This window comes from Crotalus tigris, unplaced genomic scaffold (assembly GCF_016545835.1).
Source record: "Crotalus tigris isolate CLP2741 ecotype Arizona unplaced genomic scaffold, ASM1654583v1 scf7180000017548.2638350, whole genome shotgun sequence".
Lineage (NCBI taxonomy): Eukaryota > Metazoa > Chordata > Lepidosauria > Squamata > Viperidae > Crotalus > Crotalus tigris.
This window is the reverse complement of record NW_024096466.1, coordinates 744,019-762,567: the sequence shown is the minus strand read 5'-3', so window position 1 is coordinate 762,567 and position 18,549 is coordinate 744,019. Positions and strand designations below refer to the sequence as shown.

Sequence of the window (18,549 nt, the reverse complement as noted above, 5' to 3'; positions counted from 1 at the left end):
TGTATTTTTTCACTTCAGTTCATGTAAGCTGCTGTGAGAAAGGGCTTCAACTAAAAAATACTGCTGAATGCAAGTAGTTTTATGGCAATGACTGTGTTGACATGAATAATATGCATCATTGAGTCAAGAAATGTAAAAGTAGTAAACAGACAAGAACTAATTTGTTTGATCAAAAATAATGTGCATCACCTGTGTCAGGACCAACAAATTTTGCATGGAACATGTTGATGAACTGGTTAGTAACAACTGAAAGATTACTCAAAGGGAAACTGATTTTAAACTTGCCTTTTCACAAGAACATATGGGTCATGCTATTGATATCTTCAGTACTGGAAGTTATGTGCAAGATGGGTTCCTTGCATGTGAATAGCAGAGGTAAAAGTTCAAGAGTTGAAATTTTTCAACAATTGTGTCCAGTTAGAAGAACAAGGCAAATAATTTATTCAAAGCATTGTGTCAGACAGCAAAACATGAGCTTATCATTATGCTCAAAACAATGAATATCCAATGAATATCATTACAAAATTTCACCTGTGGAGTTTGAGGAAGATAAAACCCAGGCTTCCTAGCATGCAGGTGATGTTATTCACATGGATTTCTTTGAACCTGGCACCAGTATCAACTCAACATTGCAACACTGAAAACTTTGAAACAATTGTTAAGCAGAGCTTAGAGCACAAAAAGGAATTTTTGCTGCAGTTGGACAATGCTAGGCTCCACATTTCACAATCCATTCAAGAGGTAATTGAGACTCACCTTCCCTCATCCCAAATTGAGATATCTTCATGGGCATCTGTTTTATTCAAATAAAGAGGTGCAAGGACTATCAGCATGTGGTTAAAAAGACAAAGTGTGGATATATTTTATGATACAATCTTTTCCATCTTTGACAGAATAGCACATAATGTGTCAACCTCCAGCTCAAATATCCAAATAAAGTCCAGGATTTCTTTCATTTCTGAAATTCTTACTGGTTCATTGAATACATTACATGGTATAGGGCTAGGCAAAGAAAAACTAACTCTAAAATCCCAAGACATCTAACCAAAGCATATAACAATGACATTCCCAGCTAAACCTCCCAGATGTCCACATAGTTCATGTAAACATCTTCTAGTTGTTTGAAAACCTTTGTTATCTTCTTCACAGCAGTTAGAATGTCCTTGAAAACTTTCCAAACATCTGCAGAACTGGAGAGGTTTCGTTTCTCTAACTAACCCATTCAAAGCCTCATCTCCTCTCCCTTACTCTAATGACAAGATGAAAATAATAAGGCACGTAGCTGCCAAGTTTTCATTCTTAACATTCTGCCCCCTGGAGAGAAGAAGACCTGGAAAAAAATAATTATGTGGTAAAAGGTAAATACAGGTAACAGAAGAACTTATTTCAAGGATTATTTCCCTCTTTCACTTATTAATATATCCCTATTGAAACTAAAGTTAATCAGGTATTCCTTTTAATTTTCATAATTAGATGGTTTATAGGTATGGCAGAAAATCAAAATAGCTTTTTATACCTCCTTTGCCAACAAAGGGAGCTGGTCATCTTTTAACATCTGGGTGTTATTTCAAACTGCTATAGCAAGAATATGATGGGTTTAGCATACTGGATATTCTGCTACTGTAGACTTTTCTATAGTATTGATTTCATAATGGACAATCAATTAACAGAATAACAGAGTTGGAAGGGATCTGCAATCCCTGCACAAGCAGGAGACCATATACCATTTCAGAAAAGTGGCTGTCCAGTCTCTTCTTAAAAGCCTCCAATGTTGGAGCACCCACAACTTCTGAAGGCAAGTTAATTGTTCTCATGGTTAGGAAATTTCTTCTTAGGGCTAGGTTGCTTCTCTCCTTGATTAGTTTTCATCCACTGTTTCTTCTCTTGCTTTCTGGTGCGATGGGAAATAAGCTGATCCCCTTTTCTTTGTTGCAGCTCCTTAAATATTGGAAAACTGCTATCATATCACCCCTAGTCCTTCTTTTCACCAGACTAGCCATACCCAATTCCTGCAATCATTCTTTGTATGTTTTAGCCTTCAGGCCCCCAATCATTTTTGTTGTCCTTCTCTGCATTCTTTCCAAAGTTTCAACATCTTTTTTGTAACGTGGTGATCAAAACTGGATGCAGTATTCCAGATGTGGTCTTACTAAGGCTTTATAAAGCAGTATTGGTGTTTCACATGATCTTGATCCTAACCCTCTATTAATGCAACCTAGGATTACATTGCCCCTTTTGACTGCTGCTGTACACTGCTGGCTCATATTTAAGTGATTGTCCACTAAGACTCCAAGATCCATCTCACAGTTACTATTGAGCCAAGTTTCACCTAATCTGTAGGTGAACCTGTAGTTTCCCAAGCTTCTTGAGCTGTTTCTCCCTTTAAGATGGAATCCTTCCCAAGCTCCCTAAGTTTGTTAAAATCAGCTCTTTTAAAATCTAAGAACTGGTTTGGTTATGTTCTATTGCTTGTGTTTGTATTATATTGATATTAATATTGATAAATTATATTTCTTAGTTGCAACTGAGAAACCCAGAAACATGACCGAAAATGACAGCTAAAATGTCTGAAGCATTAATATGATAAAGGTATGTAAAACTATAAACAAGATAAATAAAATAACAGAATCAGTAGGTGCTATTTAGGCCATTGAATTCAACACCTCTCTACTCCCCATCCCCCAGTGCAAGAATCCAAGCAAAATCACCCCAGACAGACATCTAGCCTCAGCATGAAGACATCAAATGAAGGAAAGCCAGGTATCACTTTGGGTGATGTTATTGTTGAACTAATATTAGGAGTTGGACTTTATAAAAATTTGCAATTTATTGTCTGGGATACATGAAAATAATCAGCTTTATAAAGCAAATTTACAAATTAAAGTTTCCTACTATAGATTGGTAATATCCAAGCTGGGATAGTCTAAAAGGGGAATTAAACTTTGACAGAAGATTAGGCTATATTTGGCTATTAAATACCAAATCTATATAATGCCTCCAATATCAAAGTCAACAGTTTTCTCAAATCTAGCTTCTGGAAAATATGTGCAAGAAGTCTCTAGTTGGTTATTGATTTAATTGGGGACACATTTTGATTCAATTTATTTTAAAAATTATTGATCTAATGAGTTTACATGATACTGTAGCCCCAACAAGCAGAAGCAGATGCAGGAACATTTCTATCTGGATTCTGCTTTCATTGCAATTACAAGGCCTAACTTGTTTCTCTATCAGTTTCTCTGCCTGTTCTTAATAAATATGCATTGTTGCTGCCAAACCTCCAGAATATCCTTGGCAATGGCAATAGCAACTGCAAACACAAAAGAACACTGTGCTCTTCTCAGGAAAGGTCAAAGAACCAAAACAAAGGAGCAATGAAAGCTTGAGTAAATTTTATAGATACTGCATAGTTGTACATTGTGATGTACATTAAGATGACTTTTAAATTTAAAGTTTGCCTATTTCTATTTCTAAAGTCACTTTGCTTTCTTCTGACTGAAGCAATGTGCATTCCTTCTAATTCTTCTACAGTCATAGGTTCTAAATAGGTAGCAAGATACATTTAAGGTTCTTGATTATGAAGAAAATGCATATTTTATGCATTGTTATAATACTTGCTTTTTATCCAAGTGCTTTAACATTGATTGGTACGAGAACTGTAATGTGCTTTGATACACCTGTATGATTGTGAAACTGAATTGTAATGACATTTTAAAAAATAAAATGTGAAAATTCATTGAGGGCCTGTTATGGTAATCAATTTGGTGGCCTCAAGATATCTCTTGTCAGGGTTCCTCTCTGTTATCAGAATTATTCCTGCAGTTCTATGCTTTCTAACCTGTCCCTGTTTTGATTCCAGGCTGGAAAAGAAGATACTGGTTGAGAACCAGGTTTTTATTTAAAAAAAAGCCCAAGTTGGGTGGTTGGCTGCACATAACCATCTCCCCTCCACACCTTTATTTGTATCTTTTTAGCATGTTATAACAGTAGGCATATTCTTGCTTGGCTTCATTACTTTTTAGATGACTATTTGCTTCTTTATCTTATATCTACTCAAGTCTACACCCTCCTCTGTAAATACTGGTCTGTGCCTGGCACACATAAGACCAATATTTGGCATCAAATCTTTATTTGATAAATTTCTAAAGCAATGGGCATCACAGTTCTATATGAGGTTTACAAAAGGAAGAGAAAAATCTATACACTGAAGGCAAAATAAAAACCACACTCCAAAATACAATCTACAATCCACAAATTTATTTTGAAATAAATCAGCTGTCAGTGTATTCTGCTTTTTCCAACATATCCTTTCTACTTTTCCTACTCAATCAAGCTTGTTGCTGAATAGGATCTGTTGAAGCAGTAGCTTTCCAAACTATTGGATTCACAGCTCTTAGAATAGCTGCCTGGGCATTCTGGGAGTCCAACTATTATTATATAGTTGGTCACACAGTCAACCAGAGATTTAGATTGAATTAGACCATTGTTTCCCAAGAACCCAAGACAGTCAGATGTTTAATTATATTAAAGATATTGCTTAATAATAAAGATATTATTAAAAATATTAAAGTTATCTATTATGGTTGGTCACAAAGTCTGACAGATATTTAAATTATATTGGGCATTTTTATTCCGTTGTAGAGTCTTTAAAGACCTGGGATAGGTGGATATGGTTCGGTGATGCTGAAGATATGTAGCAGCATATCAGCTGTTCAGAGTAAAGCTACCTTTTGCAATTTAGTAATGGCAATTTTGTTGATTACCATTGCACCAAATATTTTGGGATTGCACTCAAGGCACCTATTACTATTAGTATTATCTTTGCTTTCTTTTGTCACAGTCCTTTTGCGTTCTACTTCTATTTGCAGGTCTTTGTTTTCTGGGATTTTCTCCTGTCTTTTCAATTCTGCTTATTCTGCTGCCTCCATGTACAACATCGACTATTATTCGGAATAATATTGTTTCATCGACATATGGATTATTGTTATTAAATATAGGAACCTACTCCAGTGAATTCTGGAAGCATCGAACTGAGGAAAGCAGACAGTTACATGTACAAAAAGTGCCTTGACTCTTGCTAAGTAACATTAGGAAGGGGAGGGGGATTAAAGCAGAGAACCAAGACCCGCCTTTCCGGAAGGAATTGGAGACCCCACACGCGAACGCCTTTTTTCCCCACAAGCTGATCCGCGCAGCGAGAGGAAGGTTGGCCTAAGAAAGTACTGGCTCAAAACTACCTAGTGCTTTTCCATAATTATAACATGCCAATCCCGAAGTTCAGCATCTACACCGATATGACTGAGTGATATTCAGACGAGTGTATGTGGTGTGTGTTTGTGCGGGGGGGGAAAGCAAAAATCACAAATTGAAAGGGAAGGGCAACATTCTGTTTCGTTAGGCCGCCGCCATTTTCGTAATTTTTGCGCTTCTTAACTCTTAGAAGAGCTGTCTCCTTCCGCCCCCCCCCCCGTTTCAAAACTGTTTAAACTGCCATCCGCGACCAGGTTTTGCCCTTCCGCAGCGAGAGGGGACCCACGTGGGGGGTTTGTGTGCTGGTGTGTGTGTGTGTGTGTGTGTGTGTGTGTGTGTGTGAGGTGGGAAGTGGGAAGTGGGGGCGGCTGGCTCGCGCCGAGAGAGCGGTCGCCGGGATACACCAGTAAACAACTTCCGCAGCATGTCCCAGCTACAGTTTTTGGAGCTGCCCAAAGGAGTTTACTTGCCCGTAAGTGAGACTTTGAATGTGGCTGCTCGGACCTGCACTTCTTAGGAGAAGGATTATGGGACGAGAATACCCTGGGAAATGATTCCTTCGCGTCCCAAGACTTTAAAAAAAAAGTGGTTTTGAGTTTGTTGACGATGGGGCCTTTTATTAAAGCTATACATCTATAGCTTTGATAAGTCCTATTGATTGGGGAGATTCTCAGTCATATAGGTCATACCTCCAAGGTGTTTTTTCAAAAGGCAAACAAAAAACAGCCCAGTTGTCTTTTGAAAAGTACCTTTGAGGCAAGTCTCATTGAAATTAAAAAGTTTTCTTTTGAATAGTCATTTTAAGAGTTACCTCTAGGCTGGTGGGTTTTTGTTTTTTTTTTAAGTTTAGAGGAGCAGACTTTCCCATCAGTACTGATATAGAGAATTTCTTTTTTCTAATTCCAGATAGTTTACAGAACAGGATTTTAAAGTTACTAAAAGTTGTACCTCTGCTACTATCTAAATTGGCAAAGCTCAAATAAAGAGCATTTGGCAATGAAATGTTTGTCCTCTGAATACACCCCCCCCCACATACTTTTGGAAGCTAATTTAGGGGACATTACAGCATAATGTGAATACAATTCAGGAGAATGTTGTACTGTGCTGTCCATAACCTCCTGAAGTGCAGACAGACTTTCTCTGTAATTAGCATATAGGCAGCTTGCCCCTATAAGGTTTGGCACTTCAGATAATTGCCTGAATTACCTTATAAGTAATAATACCTGATAAATAACAAAGGTGAAGTATACATAAATAAAATAGTCTATACTGCTAGCATCTGAATTCATTTGAGTTCCTGGCTGCAAATTTACATCTCAGCTATTGAGTTTAACTGATTTCTAAACTATAGTATATTTTAAATATTTACAGTTGACTATAATTAACCCTGGTTTGTGGTACTGGAAAGAAGATACTAGAACACTCGAATTTTCATGGTAAGGATTCAGTTTTCTGGTTTTCAGCTTTATTTTTTAATTTATCATGTTTGTACTGCTTCTAATTTACAAACCATGTAAATCTGTGAAAATTCAAATCAGCAATGAGCAATACCAAAAGTATCAATCATTAATACTTCTGTAAGTTATTTCCCAGTAGCGGAAAGCAATAGAAATATTTTTAACTCAGCCTTTTCCAATTTGACAATTTTCATGTGTTGAATTTCTATTTTCATAAACCATTCTATTATCTACTGAATCTCCTGTGTGTGCTATTGTAAATCAAGGCTCATATTTTCTCAATTTTGGTAGGATTATATCTTTATCCTCAGACAAGCTGGTTGGTAAGAAAATAGGTAGTGGCATAGGATATTTGAAATTAAATTATCAAGCAATTATTCCCACATAATACATAGCACCCAGTTTCATTATCTAGCACCCACTACTGCTGCTCCTCTTATCTCCAGCCACCATAGAGATCTCTATGCTTACTAGGAGTATGAGTGCTCAGTCCAATCCATCTGAGATACTAATATGCAGAACATTCTACTAATTTAATTTTGTGGTTGCATGCATTACTCTGTTCAGATGAATTTTCTGTTTATCCATAATTAATTTGACTTTTTATACTGCAGTGCCCAGCTTAAGGAAGAACCTAAGGACAGTAAAGAGAAAAATAAGAAAGGCAAGACTATCCAATTTCAGGAACTTGGAGCAAAGCCACTAGAAAGGTGATATTGTTTTGAAATCAACAAAACTTTGGCTATCCAGCAATGATTTGTGGATCTGGCAATGAATGAGTCTCAGGATATGAGAGATCCTGGGTTCAAATACTGAACAAGTATTGCCTGATGGTGTTGGTGCAGAAGATTGTACTTTGGGGGACGATCGTTGCTTAGCATAGAAAGATATGGAAGATATTTCTGATGCTTCAAAGAGGTCCAGACGGCAGATGAATTCAACTTTCTTTGCCTAGTATCTTGAGGAGCCGGTCCAAGTTGTAACAGATGCAATTTGGACAAATAATCTAATATAGGGTGATCTATATGATCTTGCTCTGAAAGGTTTTATAGCGATTAAAGAATGTTATGTTGGCTAATAAATAAAATTTGTCTAGAACTTTGGCTCTGAATTCAAATTATCATTTTTCCCTTTGAATTGGGACTGCCTTTAGGTATATTATTAAAGGGCAGAGGATTGGTAGTCAACTATTGTATTTCTATTATTTGAGGACTAGGGTGATGGAATCTGAAGCTGTTGGAGGTTTTGCTTAAGGCATTACAATGTTATGAGATACTGTATACAGTATGTGTGCCTCAGTCATGAATATGACATGTCTGAGCAAGATTCTGGCTTGCATCCATTTCTCAAAAGGAAAGCAATAGCATCTCTCTTTCATATTATAGATAATGTACATGAATGTGATCCAGTGTATTCTTCTCTAGAATTTACTGCCAGAGAAATTCTGCTGAATTGAGACACAAGGTGAACAAAACCCTGATGTTGGGCTGCCATTGATCTTGTGCCTTAATATATATAAAGTGCTTCTAGCAATTTCTATCTCTGAGTTGATTATTGATCATAGTCCCCTTAGAGTGAATAGATCTGATTTTTTAAACCCATGTTTTGGCATTTGGAAAGAGTCCAAGAGTTAAAGCACCCAAACCCATATGTAATTTCTTCAGGTTTTTTAGGAGGTGGGTGGGAAGGAGGTTAAGAGGCAAAATAGATGGCAAAGTATGAAGGTGAGGACAAAGGCAATATCTGATCTTCTAGGTCACGGGTTGGCAGCCCGCGGCTCCAGAGCCGCATGTGCCTCTTTGAGCCTTCTCTGCAGCTCCCAGCCTCCTCTGCCATTTGCAGAAACAGAGACAGAGAGAGGCACTTCGCTTCCCTGCTTCCTTCTCTCTCTCTCTCTCTCTCTCTCTCTCTCTCTCTCTCTCTCTCTCTCTCTCTCTCTGCGTGCGTGCGTGCGTGTGTGTGTGTGTGTAAAAGAGTGGCCTCATGCTGTCCTCCTACAAGCTTATTGAGTGGGCCTCCTCCCTTTGCTGCGTCTCAGCAGGAAGCAGCAGAAACCAGGAAGCAACCGCTCTGTCTGTCTGTCTGTCTGTCTGTCTCTCTTTCTCTCTCTCTCTCTCTGTCTCTCTCTCACACACACACTCACACTGAGTGGGGGAAGAGGACTGGCAGACCAAGGGCAGGAGAGAGCCAGCCCAATAAGAATGTGTGTCAGCTTGTCAGAGGACAGCATGAAGCCAGCTTGCCAGGTGAGCAAAAGATCGGAGAGAGGGGGAGGGAGGGAGAGAGAGAGAGAGAGAGAGAGAGAGAGAACTCATGCACAGCAGCCTCTATTTCTTTTTAATTAAACTCTTCAATCAAGCTCCCCCCCCTCCTGTGCGCGTGCAACTTTTGTGGCTCTCGGTGTTTTCTTTTCTCTGGGAAACGGGTCCAAGTGGCTCTTTGAGTGTTTAAGGTTGCCGACCCCTGTTCTAGATTGAAAAACATTATCCACATCTGAAGTAAACAATCCAGAAAAGGACACTGTTGGGTAGCTAAAGAAGTAGGATTTTTTTTTTGAATTCTTAAATTTTTGTATAATCTCTAGTGGTTCAAGACTTAGCTTTTTATGCTAATGATCAGTAAGTTTGCTTTACTCTATTTTCATTGATGCAAAGAGTTCTACAACTAAATAATGAGAATTGGGCCATACGTTATTTGCACACCATAATTTGCACACAAGCATGTTTTGCATAAATAGGATATAAAATTGAAACAGAGAAACTAACCTCGGACTTTCTTCACTCTTTGTAATCTATTCCAACACTACCTCAGTTTTCTGTGTACTTGAATTATGTAGAACTCTTGTGTATGTTGTGCCTTTAAATAGATGCAACAACAAAGCCTTATTCTTTTTTTAATTATAGGTCAGGTCCTCATTATTTTCGAAATTTGTTTACCTTGAGTGTTTCTTCTGGAGAAGACAAATTTCCTCGGCCAACCAAGAGAGCACAGTCTGAACACATAACTTTAGAAGATGTTAAGTGTGAGTAAGGGAAGATGCTTACATTGAATGACTGGACTTGGAAACTGGGTTGGTCTTGGAAACAAAGCCAGGCAAAGCCAGTCTGTATTTGAATGGAAACTATTTAGGAATTCCAAGGCCACAGACTGAACTGGCAAGTTGAAAAAACATTCTGAACAAAGGCAGTGACAAACCGCTACCATATACTACATTTGCTAAGAAAACTCCATGGATATATACGTAATCATGTACATCTCAGAAGTTGAACCTAAGTTGAGGACAGTTTTATCTTTTTTCTTCTTAATACTATCCAGATTCCACTCATTTTGTTGCCATATCTGAAATGGTTTGAAAGATTTCTTATTTGTTTATATTACTTTTGTAGAAATGCTGCATTCTAATAAAAAAATGGTTGCCCATTCTGTAGTGCCAAAGGTGCAGAGAACAGGTATTCAACTGAAAGATGCCAGCCCTGTAAATAATTATGACTAAAGAGCACAAGAGTACCAGAGGATAAAAGAAAACTACTCTGTGTTACATCCTGCTTTATCTGCCTCTTCATGGACCTCTCACTATCAATATGGTTTCACTTATTTTTATGATTGGGCTACAGCATATGCTTTCATAAAGCAGGTTCATGGAATTAATAATAGAATATGAACATTCCTTAATTAATGATAATGCTTTCTTAAATACTTTGTTGCTTTTCTCCCGTTAGGAATCAGGGTAAGATTGGTTACACATATTTAACTTACCTGATTTTTCTTAATGAAAATTCATTTTAAGTCTCAAAATTCATGTAAGATAGTTCTCCCAGATTTGTACATTTCAAATATTAGGAGAAAACTTTGGGCCTTTATATTCCATGTTGATGTATCTTATTTTTTTTAAATAGAAATGATAGTGGTACTATTTCATTATTTCATTAAAGATTTTCTTTTCTTTTTTTAAAGAAAGAATTGTATTTTTCATTATTATGTGTACCAGAAATGGGCATTTATAATAAAACTAGCGTGGCCCAAAGGCTAGAAGGTCAGCCTTAAACCTAGTTCAAATTTCAATTTACTTGTAAAGGTTTTTTGTTGATTTGGGAGTGGTAGTTATTTCTAGGACTGTCCACTTTGGAAAATAATTCAGAAATGCTTTGAATCTCATCCAAACAGCATCTTTATTTATTAAAGCAGATGATTTTTTTTTTCAAGCTTCCATGTGATTTTTTTGGGGAAAAAATGCTGCTGCTTTAACAAGTGACTTATTGCAGTTCATGCAAATCTTTAAGGAGCTGTGAAGTGTCCATAGCCATGGTTTCTCAGAGCTTATCTTTTCAGTGTTTTGAGGAAGTAAAATAGGTAGACTGTCCTCAGCTGTTAGGAAGGAAGGGTTGGATATAGTAAAGAAAACAGCAACAACTTATATAAACCAGCCTTCTGTAAGATTGTAATTGCCATGGTGGCTGGATATGATGATATCTGTAATTTGACATATCTGGAGGAGATGAGGTTCATTCCAGGTGCAGGTTGGGGGGGGGTTTGGGCAAGATACCAATCCCTGCCCTATAGATTATAGATCATTCTGTATTGCTCTAAGACTGTAATAAACTGAATTCACCCTATAGATTTTATCATCTTTGTGTATAAATCTTCTATAAAGGACACTGCTTTCTGTCTCATTTAATTTTTTTTAATTGGTTTAAAGCAGAGGTCCCCAACCATCTGTCCATGGACCAGTCCCAGTCTGTGGCATGTTAGAAACTGGGCTGCGCAAGCAAGCGAAGCTCCTTCTGCGACATGCAGGCAGCAAACAAAATCATGCCCCCTCTGGTCTACGGAAAAACCTCTCTCCTCGGAACCAGTCCCTGGTGCCCAAAAGGTTGGGGGGGGGCGGTGGCGCTGGTTTAAAGAAGCAGATAAATAGTGACTGTGCAAGAAAATCAGGTTCAGGGTGCTCTGAGCATTAGATTGGGTTTCCTACAAAGTGGAGGGCCTTGGTGGATGCTCCTAAATTTCTGCTATAAATGTCACACTTGGAAAGGTTGGATTAAGCAGACTGGCTCATTATACTTTTCTTTCTTTGTGAATATTTTCAGATGCTGCTTTATTTCTTGCCCATGAAGATGATTCCATTCACATTTCTTCTTTCTCCTTAGTTATGAGGTACATATTGAGTATTTTTGTTATATGATTAGAAGCTTGTATGTTTTCATGTAAGAGCAAATCAAAATAATAAGTTGTAAGTTAAAGCAAATTGGTTAATTTACCATTGCTTGATCCAACCATACATCATCTCCCACATGGCCTGGACCAGTCAGGAGGCATAAAGATTTAATAATCGAGTGGCAATCTACCTAGAACTTAACTCTCAATTCCACAGACCTGCACTGCCAGGGTACATCTCGGAATGGATCTAAACAACTTTATCCAACTGATACCTTGAACATTCCTCACAGTGGTGCTGCAGATGTTTTTCTGGTCTCTACCCAGGAAGAAGTGGGTTATCTTGAAAAGGGCCTTGTTGGCTACCTCTAAGCATGATAAGAGCAGAAAAATAATTGTTTTGTTTTCCTTATTTTGACAAGAAACACTCACTGATACTTACTTAGGTTTGTTCTTCATTTTTTTCCAACATCCCTTGAGATGTCTTCAGGAGATAATTTCTGTTTTAATCTCCAGGTGTTACTTTGAAAACCAGGAAGCTCCTAGGCTCCTAAGACAAGAAACTGGCATACACATTTAACCAACAAATTAATAACACCTGAGCAGGCACAACTGGATCCGAGACCTATATTGCTTTTTTATTCTAACAGGCAATTAAGACCTCATTTGAACCAAGCATCAAAGTGCTCTACAGCTGTGCACCTTTGAACAACTGATTACTAACATTTTGCCACGAGCCCTCCAAACGACCAGATCACTCCAGTCTGGCTTCTGACCAGACTAATAACATAGGGTATCCAGAATAGTTCAGGAGACCACTGTGAAGGCTGTGCCTGTTTGTGTCTCTTGTAGCCATTAACCTCTGTTACATCCATTCATATCTGACAGGGGATCCAAAGACCCTTAAAATCTTTCTATCATTGGACTCTGTGGACTGTCCTTAACATTCATCAGATCTCGGTGCCATTACAAAAAACAAAAAACCCATTCTCCCAGCTCATTAAAAAGGTAGAGATGCAGAATTTTTTTTCCTGCTAGTTTGTGCTTTAAAGTGGCCAAACAAAGAAGTGGTGGAGGCAAGATAAAAACTACATTTAAATATAAATTGAATTAAGATGAAATTAAATAAATACAGGTAATCTAATTGTTTCCTATTTATTTAATAGTGTTCACTTTTTTTATTAAGAATTCTATTAAACAGACACAACTAATAAAGAAACCAAATACATATTTCTCTCCGTGTGTGTGTGTGTGTGTGTGTGTGTGTGTGTGTGTGTGTGAGAGAGAGAGAGAGAGGGAGAGGGAGGGAGAGGGAGGGGGGGGAATAGTTGAGGCCATTTGGAACTTTACCTGTGTCCTTAGGGTCACTTGAGTAGTGCAAATGTGTGTGGAGCCTCCTTGGCTGCAGGATGTTTTCTGCCCTGTGTCCCTTCACTGTTCACCTTTGGGACAACCATGACCTGGATGACTGAAAATCTCCATAGACTTTTAGCTATGCACGTTGAAATGAACACCCTTTGAATGGTGCAGGAGCATGAACGGATTTCCAGAAAACATTGCAGACTACAACCATTTGTGCTTCAGGTTGCGATGCAGACAATACTGACTCATTCCCAACAGCCTATTCCTGTCTTCAAAAGTGAAGGGACACAGGGCAGAAAACATCCTGCAGCCAAGAAGGCTCCACACACATTTGCACTACTGAACCTTGTTTTTTCTTGAAAAAGCACCTTTGGGACAACCATGATCTGGATGACCAAGAATCTCGATTGACATTTAGCTGGGATGAACACCCTTCGAATGATGCAGGAGTATGGATGGATTTCTGGGGAAAAAATGAAACTACAAGAGCCATTTACATTTCAGTTTGAGATGCAGACAACACAGACTCATCTCCAATAGCCTGCGTCTGTGTTCAACTGTAAAGGGACACAGGGCAGAAAACATCCTGCAGAAAGCACAGTTCCACAACAGTCTCCACACCCATTTTGCACTACTCAGCTGACCCTAAGGATACAGGTAAACCTCCAAATAGCTTCAACCACTCTCTAAAAGAATGCAAATGACCAGCTGTCTGCAAGGAATATTAATCCTTCCATTCCCCACCATCCAGTCAGAGCTGAAGAAGCTTCTTGGATGAGAAATGAAACTTCTTCAAAGAAAAACAAGAAAGTCCAGTTGCCTCGTGAAAAAGCATCTTTGAGACAACCTGGACCTGGATGACTGACAATCTCCATAGACATTCCCCTTATTGATCAACAGAGATCCAGTAAAAATAAATAAAAATTGCTAACATTATAAATATATAAACACTTTTTCCCTTTACTCTAAATGTCCTTCATCCCCCTCTGAACAATTAAACATTGCAAAAAATAACAAAATTGAAAGCTATTAAACATTTATTGATTTATTCGATTTAAACATTACCAGAAATAGCCCCTTATTTAAATGTTCAAAAATTAACATGTTACAAACTAATTCATTATATCATTGAATGTTTCGAAAAGAGAAACAATCCAATCTAGATAACCAAAGATAGCAACTCATTATTTAATCAGTCAAATAAACCAATTTTGTAGCTTTTTCCCTCCAAGCCATTCTTAAGTCCTATTCTAACTCCTGTTTTTTATAGTCTCTGCCTTTTCTTCTGAAGTTCTTATCATATTTATTCAAATCCATTCGTAATCTCCATTAAGTAATTCCAGTACATCTCATATATTTCAGTTTAAAAGGACAATCCACATCACTTTTAAAGTACATTTTTGTATGTCCTTTTGGATTTTTAAATGCTCAGTTTCACTTGCAAATCCAGTATTTCCATCTCTTTCTTGTAATTTTTAAGTCCATCTGAAAGACTATTTTGATCACCTTCAAAGGAGTTTGTTTATCTTTAGTAGCAACTTTAAGTTCCTGTAGAGAGTTGAAAAGCTGAAGCACTTTATGTCCCCACAAATCAAACATTTCCTTTAAAGTTGCTGTCATATGCTTTAGTAATAGACCTTCAAAGTCTTGTTTGTAAAATGTAAACTAAACAGACTTTTCCCACAGGAGAGGATCTAATTAATTTCAAAGTCTTTCTTTAAATCACTTTCACAAAGGCTTAGCATTTGAACTCTTTAAACTCTTAAGTACTTTGCTGTATATTACCAGTTACAAAAAACATCTTACAAAGCTGATAAGACTTAGTTTCCTTTCTTTTGAAACAAATTGAAGAAAAACTCACCCAGCAGCTTATAGGCTTGCAGTTCTGAAAGTTTATCAGTCTTAAAGAAACTGTACAAAAAATAAATTTCAAAGTGATTGAAAAGATGAGATTTGGTGAAACCTTGAGTCCATGAAAAGCTGCGTTTATTGCTCAGAGCATGATGGAACCCATGATCTTTAAAGATGTTTTTAAAAGTATTTTGACTGAGCAACATGTTTTGGACATGTAATAACAAACTGCTATCCAGAGTAATGCTGGGAAAAAGTCTCCTGTTAACATGAGCTGAAATTAGGGTTGGAGCGGAAACAAATTAGACTGGTGGGTTTGCTTTGGTTTGGCATCAGTATTTCAGGGATCATGTATATGAGATTATACAAACCCGGTCTAGCACAATACCAACGAAGAAGGAAAATAACAACTCTCAAAATAAACCAGCATGGCTGCATAAAGAACTCTCTGATAAATTGAAAGACAAAAAGGACAAGTATAACAAGTGGAAAGAGGGGCACATAACTAAGGCAAAATATCAGCAAATAGCCTAAGCCTGTAAAGATGAAGTGAGGAAAGCTAAGGCTCAAAATGAACTAAGGCTTGCGACAAAAGTCAAAAATAACAAAAAAAAGCTTCTTTCAGCATGTAAAAAACAAGAAAAAAGTTAAGGAAATGATTAGTCCATTCGTGGGAAATAGTGGCAAGAAGGTGACAAGCAACAGGGAGAAAACAGAACTATTTAACTCGTTTTTTGCATCTGTCTTTACACAAAGGGAAAAAACAGTCCAACCTATCACAAACAGTACCGTAAAAACCAGTACTGTAGAAACATAAGATAGGTAAGAAACTGGTAAGTGAGCACCTGTCCACACTAGATGAGCTCAGATCACTAGGACCAGATGGATTACACCCCAAAGTTTTGAAGGAACTGGCAGATGTGATTTCTGAACCATTGAACTATATCTTTCAAAGATCCTGGAACACTGGGGAATCACCAGAGGACTGGAAAAGAGCTGATGTAGTTCCCATTTTCAAACAAGGGAAAAAAATGGATCCAGGAAACTATAGACCTATCAGCCTGACCTCAATACCTGGGAAGATCTTGGAAAAGATAATCAAGCAACAAATCAGCGAACATCTAGAGGCAAACAAAGTCATTACCAAAAGCCAACATGGGTTTGTCAAAAACAAATCATGCCAGACAAATCTTATTGCATTCTTTGATGCAATATAATTGTGGATATAATTTACTTGGGCTTCAGTAAAGCATTTGATAAAGTAGACCACAACCTACTACTTCATAAGATAGAAAAATGTGTGTTAGACAGCATTACCACCAGATGGATTGGTAGCTGGTTGACCGGTTGTACTCAGCGTGTGGTCCTCAATGGAACTGCATCTACACGGAGGGAAGTGTGTAGTGGGGTGCCCCAGGGCTCTGTTCTGGGCCCAGTGCTCTTTAATATCTTCATCAATGATTTGGATAAGGAGATAGATTGGGAACTCATCAAATTTGCAGACCAAGCTGGCAGGAATAGGCAACACTCCAGAAGATAGGCTTAAGATTCAGAAGGATCTTGACAGACTTGAACACTGGGCACTATCTAACAATGAAATTCAATGATAAAAAAAGTAAAGTTCTACATTTAGGCAAGAAAAACCAAATGCACAGGTACAGTATAGGTGGTACCTTGCTCAATATAGTAACTGTGAGAGGGATCTCCGAGTTCTAATGGACAATCACTTAAAGATGAGCCAGCAGTGCTAGGCTGCATTAACAGAGGGATAGAATCAAGATCATGTGAAGTGTTAATACCACTTTACAATGCCTTGCTAAGGCCATACTTGGAATACTGCATCCAGTTTTGGTCACCACAATGTAAAAAAGATGTTGAGACTCTAGAAAGAATACAGAGAAGAGCAACAAAAATGATCAGGGGACTGGAGCCTAAAACATTAGTTTAATGAAGAGAAGGATGAGGGGGGACATGATAGCAGTGTTCCAATATCTCAGGGGCTGCCCCAAAGAAGAGGGAGTCAAGCTGTTCTCCAAAGCACCTGAAGGAAGGACAAGAAGCAATGGATGGAAACTAATCAAAGAGAGAAGCAACCTAGAACTAAAGAGAAATTTCCTCACAGTTAGAACAATTAATTAGTGGAACAACCTGCCTCCATAAGCTGTGAATGCTCCAACACTGGAAGTTTTTAAGAAGAGACTGGACAGCCATTTGTCCAAAATGGTATAGGGTTTGCTCCCTGAGCAGGGGGTTGGATTAGATGACCTCCAAGGTCCCTTCCAACAATATTATTATTATTATTATTATTATTATTATTATTATTATTATTACTACTACTACTACTACTACTACTACTACTATTACTACTACTACTACTACTACTACTACTACACATCCTCTTCACAATCTGTTTTCCTTGTTACCTTCTGGGAGGAGGCTTCGTGGTATCTGAAGCAGAACATCCAGATTCAGCCAGAGTTTCATTTCATACAGCATTAACCTTGCAAACTCTCAAGCTTCCTCCTCCTGTTATATATTCAAGATGGACAATATTTAATATTTATTGCTACTTATGTGTAGGGATGTGGTCTATACATATGTCGTTCATAGTATGTTTAGGTGTATGTCATGTGTGTGTTTCACTTTGAGAGCGGGCAACTAAATTTCATTTTTGATGTGTGACATTGTGCCCACAGTATAAAAATGACAATAAAGGTTATCTTATCTTATTGTTGTTGTTAATATAATAATAATATATCAGGTGTCAATTGGACTGCTTGTGACATAAATGTAGCAGGATTCATTCATTCATTCATTCATGTATTCAATTTATATGGTTGCCTACCTCAAATTCATTACTCTAGACAGCTAGTAAAAATTAGAAACACAGTAAAACATAATAAAAAGAACACTCACATAACCAGCATAAATAAAAAAAACAGAATAACCATTACAAATCAACATAACCACTGCGGCGCCGTAGCCTTTTTCCCACATCCAGATCCCTAGTTGTTGACAAAACCAGTCCTTCAGGTCTTAGAAAAGGCCAGCAGAAGCAGGGCCAATCTAAACATTGGACTGTCAAGCAGGTGTGGTGCTGCTTCCTGGACCAATCAATACTGGCATTATTTTTAGACCTTCAGCTCTTCTTAAAGACCAGTAAACCTGTACTTAAAAGGTTTTAAATATACAGCCAGGAGAAATGATACCATCTCTGCTTTACTGGGCAATCCCAACCCACACTGTGGGGGAGGCACTTTACTAAAAAGCTCTATCCTATCCACAGATCAGACATAGCACTTGTATCTGAACCACTGGGCAATGAGGTCCAAAGTCTGCAGCCACCCAGCAAACCTGTCAGATGTTCTGAGATGAGCCAACAGGCCTTATTGGGGTGGCACAGTAGAACAAGAAAGTTCACTTTGCTACATGGCCCTCATAGCAGCTGTCAGGTGTTTGGGTGCTACTTTTGAAA

The 18,549-nt window shown here is 37.9% G+C and overlaps 1 protein-coding gene across 3 annotated transcripts in view; it reads left to right on the top strand.

Annotated features, from left to right (window-relative positions):
* The first annotated feature begins 2,559 nt into the window (after positions 1-2,559).
* PPP1R36 (protein phosphatase 1 regulatory subunit 36) overlaps positions 2,560-18,549 on the top strand; it is a 28,425-nt gene continuing 12,435 nt past the window's right edge. Inside the window, exons 1-5 of one of the 3 annotated variants that reach the window (XM_039336985.1) lie at positions 2,560-2,589; positions 6,622-6,686; positions 7,322-7,417; positions 9,611-9,729; positions 11,795-11,861. In XM_039336985.1, the coding sequence (XP_039192919.1) occupies positions 2,581-2,589; positions 6,622-6,686; positions 7,322-7,417; positions 9,611-9,729; positions 11,795-11,861 (356 nt within the window). In that variant the 5' untranslated portion in view covers positions 2,560-2,580. Of the gene's footprint in view, positions 2,590-2,730; positions 2,761-5,570; positions 5,723-6,621; positions 6,687-7,321; positions 7,418-9,610; positions 9,730-11,794; positions 11,862-18,549 lie in introns of those variants that run through there. The other 2 variants (XM_039336984.1, XM_039336977.1) reach the window with 2 other exon arrangements.